Raw genomic sequence first — 5,480 nt, forward strand, 5'->3', positions numbered from 1 at the left:
ATTTGACAGACCAAGTTCTTCCATCTGAAACAGAAAGGGTTGTTTTCTTGTTATCCGTTTTGAAGTGCCTCTTGACAAAACTCAATGGTATACTCTGCATGGGTAAACAAAAGATTATTTTCTTTAAAAATCATGATTTGTGAAAATGTTGAGATTTGATATGCCAATTCTTGAGCAAAAATAAACTCTATTGTGATTTAAAAGCTTAATTACCAAACCGTACCAACTACCAATATAAGATGGTCGCATGGTGACAATGAAGAAAGGATTTTCGAATTTGAAAGCTTTAGCTCTTCCAAGAGCTCCACCTGAAATGGATTGATAAGATTACAATAGCATGCAGCATCAATCAAAGACAAAGTAAAAACTCCGGCAAACATTTCTTACCCCTAGAAATTGGGATGGAGGAATGATAGTGGTGGGAACTGCAAGCGTTATGAGGTTTAAAAGAAGGATTGTTTCTTGTTATCTCCCTTGTTTTGTGGGTGGTTGGAAAATCACCCTGAATGTCCTCAACTTTTGGCAAGCTGCTTGCTCCATTAGGGTAGAACACTGCTTCACTAGAGGTAATATCGATCATGTCCATATAGTTTGCTGTTTTGGAGGATGGGAAATCATCCAAACTCTCAACAGAAACTTTATGATGGTTGTGGTAGTGATTGGGAGCAGTAGCGTATGGATATTCAATCTCAGAAGCGGTCATATCAAATATAAGCACATGGAAATGGGAACTGCCTTCGTATCTGAACAGTAAGAAATGCCCATATCTTATAGAATAGAAGTCAGCAAATCGCTGCCATCCACTGCCGAACAAAACCTCATCATGGAGTTTCAACAATTCTATTCGCCATTCAGCGCCAGTGGGAAGGTGGAGGAACACAAAATTTGAGAGACTGTTTCCATATTCTTTTAGAAAAATCTGAGGAATTCCCTGTGAAATTTTGTTGACAAATTCACTGTTGTACTGTGGTAGTACGAAAGAATAAAATTAGGAGAAGGCAAGAAAGAGGAATACTCACAGGGTATCCATGTGTAAGAAACGACGGGTGTATGATCCTGAAAAAGTGTGGCTTCTGGGTGGAGGTCATGGGCTTCTGAGACCTGAGGAGGAATAGGAAGAGCAGAGGAGGAAGATGAAATTGCGTTAAATGTGATTTAATACATTTCCGGGGCTCGAGACCAATCACAAATGACAGGTTATACCTGCCCCCTTCACATTCTCTGCCACGTGGAAGAAAAAAAATATTATGTTTTATCAATTTTCTGCTTCATTTCAACCTAGTTTCTCTAAACTTTGGGCCAACCTAGATTATCTTAGTCGTTTCACAACTTCGCTCAATGGTGCAAAAAAGGGAACGCCTCTCGCACATTTGATAATTTATACATCCGGTTAGATAATTAATTAACAAAGGATGGACTCCAACCTCATAAAGTGGCTTGAACCCATGTCGTCAAACAAAGTTTTGATATTATATTAGAATTATTGATTTTCTTAAAAATTTAAATTTATAAGATTTAAGCTCGACATACTTATCATGCTTCTTTAACATTATAAAAATAAAAATAAAAATGATATCTCAATCCAGACCAACGAAACAAAACAATTGCAAAACCATTAGGTTGACCATCATAAGATAAAAGAACTTAAATTTTCACTTATGATCTATATGCCCACTTTCATCTTCCACGTCTCCCGGATGATTGAAAACATACTATTAAAAGGAGCTCCTTTAAAATAAAAATGGTGAAATTTCATAGATTTCTATTTCATTAAAGTAAATTATGTGACAATTTCCTATTTTTAAATATTACTATTATTTTTCTATATTTTTCTTTCGAAGATGTACATTTTTTTTTATCACTCTCTCTTATCTATTTCATCGGTTACAATTCTTTAAAAAATTGGTATAGTGTAATTTTTAAAAAAATTTTTGAGTGGATTATAGAAGTCCATCATGTCTCTTGAGTTATTTCTTTGGTATTTTATAACTGATGGTAGACTTATATAATGATTAAAAAAAGAATTTGCTATGGTAATTATTATTTTAAGTTTTTTTTTATTATATTCACTTTACATATGGCGAAGGTTGATGGTTAATAGTTAGTCTAAGCAATTGAGTCTAAATTTTAAATTTATCAATTTTTTGTACTAATAAAAATAGAAACCATCAATCACATACAAAATATTGGATATACATGAAAAAACCGCCTACAAAAATGCAATAGATTAAAAAAATTATAAGTTGAACTACCATAATTAAATCCACTAAATATGAAAGAACTTGTATATAGTTTTACATGATCTCATTGCACCTGCTCTTAGAAGTCTAACATTGGTCAATACCTATATAACTCTTTACATCCTTGATGCAACGCTTCATACTCCTCAACAAATACCTCAAACTCATGTTGAGGTTAGTGGAATGTTGTATCTTTTTTATTTTATTTTATTTATTTATTGAAAATTCCTTTAATATTACTCTTGAATGTTTTGAGAAATAGAAAAATATATTATGTTCTGAGTGTATTTTTCAACTTAGATGACTCTCTCTCTCTCTCTATATATATATATATATGAGAATATTTTGGAGAGATTTTCTTGAACTAAAATTACAAAAAACCTTCAAAAATATGAAAATAGGCTAAAAATACATAAGCAAAAGCTTGGGCATTCAAAGGTCCTCAGGAACACTAGAGTAACATTTGAACATTCGATTGTCCTATGAGTGTTCAAATATCCCATGTGTGACATTGGAAGGTCTATGCTCCGAATTGTGCTTTTGGCTCTATCTTTTATATATTCACTACAAAATCTCACCTAGTACACATGTAATTATCAATTCTCATACTCTAACATATTAAAGTGTCCATACATTAAATATGAATAGAGTTAGAAGGATGACTTGAACTCAATTCTAATTAATAACGTGCCAGAAGTATGATACCTCAAACTCAATGCAATAATTGAACAAAACTATCAGCCTACTCTAATACATTAACATTAAAAACTTCATGTATATCGCATCTCTTTTATTTTCTATTGCTTTTTATACAAGTCTTTCATATTACTATAATTTCTGTTTATTATATTCTCATTGCTAATCCTCTAACAATAAAAAGGTTGTCATGAAAAATATCAGGCCATGTAAAATTATTTTTTTCAGATAAATTTAAGAGTTAAATGCTAATTTATATTTTAGAGGTTGAATTTACGATGGAGGTATTTGATAAAAGAGCAAATCACATATAAGTAAAAAGAATAATGAATCCCTTTTTTATGTGTGCTTGAAGATATAAATTTTAAACCATTTAATACAAAACACTATTAAAAAAAGAAACCATTAAATTTGTTTAATAAAAGTAACTAAAGTAAATTTTAAAATTTTATAACTTTTTAATTTCATATTTATCCTTTTATAAAATAAGATTTTTATAATTAAATAATTTTATACTAAAATATATCTTCTTCTAAATCACAAATTTTATTATTAGTTCATTCATGTGATAAAGTTAAAATTCTAAAAAAAAACCATTTTAGTTGATGTCTAAGAATTATATTAAATCAAATCCCTCATTTTTAGCATTTAATAGAATAAAATTGGAATTTAAAATAAAGTCTACTTAATTGATTTATGAGATCGAACTTTTTTTCATTAAAGAGTTAATGAAAAACAATGAAATTTATAATTATATTCCTTCATAATTTTCATAAAAAAATGAAGAAAAAAATGAAGGTGAGACAAATTAGTTAATACATTATTTTTATTTACTACAAACTATTTATGGAATATATATATATATAAGATTTCTTTTTCCTATGATGTTGCAAATTTCACTCTATAATTTTTTTCATTGATTTTCTTATTATATATTACTTTAGAAAAATGCTATATTTAGTTATTGGAAATGGAAATGGTAAATAAAACTTCTTTTAGTTGATTATGTACGAAAAATTTGAGAAAAATAAGTTTAAATGGTTAATAAATACATTAGCCAAAATTTTCTCCTTTTTTTTTTTTTGAGGAAAATATTTTAAAAATTTTCATAATACATTGTTTTTTTCTATCTCATTTTCCTTATCTTCAAATAGAAGAGAATACGTTTCTTTATATGGTAAAAGTAAAGAAAATAAAGTGAATAATTGAGAGAAGAAATTCAAAGAAGGTGAATTTTGAAGTTATTATTTTTGGTAATATATATATATATATATATATATATATATATATATATATATATATATATATAATTGTGAAGGATACATAGATAACAATTAGTTTTATTATTGGAGATGATGATGTCCATAAAATTATGAATATATTATAACACTCCTCTTTAGATATAAACCAGTTTAGAATATGTCTCATTAAAACCTTGTTAGAAAAAATCCATGGGAAAAACCCTAGTGAAGGAAAAATAATATAATATTCTTTTAATGTTCTTGAACTACTATGGTTGTCATGTTAAAAAAATTACCAGTAAAACCTAATGGGGCAAAACCTGAACAAAGGGAAAACAAATACAATGCATTAACATCCTTGTTAATATGATCCCCCCTATGTTGACATGAATATACTTTCTCTATTAGCTCAGCATGAAGTTCTTTCAGTTGTCACACTCCAATGTTATATATGAGCTTCTTAAATGTTGTAGTGGCAATGATTTTGTGAATATGTTTGTTAAATTGCCACTTGATCTTAATTATTGAACATTAATTTCATTGCTTTTCCAAAGCTCATAAGTGTAAAAGAATTTGATGAAATAGGTTTCATTCGATGACCTTTAATATATCTTCCTTTTATTTGTGCAGTATATTCAACATTATCTTTATGTAATACTATTGGATATAACACTTCAATATATTGGATTATAAATCTTAACCATACACTTTCATAACCTGCTTCATGAAGATTGCTAAATGATTTGATGAAGTGGCTACCATTGGTTGCTTGAACGATCTCCATGATATAATAATATTGCCATGTAAATATATGACCAGTATGAGATTAAGCTTTAAGAGGGTATGAAATATAATTAGTATATGTATATCCAAGCATCCATGATTCTGATTCTTTTGAATAATTTCATTTCAAGCATTCCATGAAAATATCATCGTACATGTTTGACCTTGCTTTAATGACTTCAAGTTGGGGTAAAATTATTGCTAGAAAATCAATCATGTGCAATGTGCAAGATACATTAATATACCAATTACACTGAGATATGGTGCTTCTAAAGTAAGCATTTCTTCATTTTCTTAATTCTTTGAGATGAAACATATCTTTGTTCATTTCAAGTGAACAAACAACTATAGAGGAGTTAAGTGGGTGTGACTTGTCCATATAAAAGAACTTCAAGACTTTCTCTGTATATGTTAAAAGATGGAGTAACACATTATTTGGAAAATACTTGGTCTTTAGGTCAAGACTGTTGGGATAAAGCCCTTAAAAGCATAACATAATGTAACAATAAAAGGATTTCAT

At 28.9% G+C, this 5,480-nt stretch overlaps 1 protein-coding gene across 1 annotated transcript; it reads right to left on the minus strand.

The window, feature by feature from the left end:
- Positions 1–346: 346 nt before the first annotated feature.
- LOC132254675 (B3 domain-containing protein At3g18960-like) lies at positions 347–1,202 on the minus strand. The gene is made up of 2 exons (XM_059740869.1): positions 1,020–1,202; positions 347–931 (listed from the first exon to the last, which is right to left on the minus strand). The coding sequence occupies exons 1-2, from the start codon at positions 1,086–1,088 to the stop codon at positions 350–352; spliced, it is 651 nt and encodes a 216-aa protein (XP_059596852.1). The 5' UTR covers positions 1,089–1,202; the 3' UTR covers positions 347–349.
- Positions 1,203–5,480: the final 4,278 nt, after the last annotated feature.

This window comes from Vitis vinifera, chromosome 11, assembly GCF_030704535.1.
Source record: "Vitis vinifera cultivar Pinot Noir 40024 chromosome 11, ASM3070453v1".
Taxonomy (NCBI): Eukaryota; Viridiplantae; Streptophyta; class Magnoliopsida; order Vitales; family Vitaceae; genus Vitis; species Vitis vinifera.

Excerpts from the sequence above, each read along its gene's own strand:
- LOC132254675 (XM_059740869.1), bottom strand. The coding sequence starts at position 1,088 with ATGACCTCCACCCAGAAGCCACACTTTTTCAGGATCATACACCCGTCG. Across the intron at positions 932-1,019 it reads TTCTTACACATGGATACCCT|GGAATTCCTCAGATTTTTCT; the intron begins GTGAGTATTCCT and ends AAAATTTCACAG.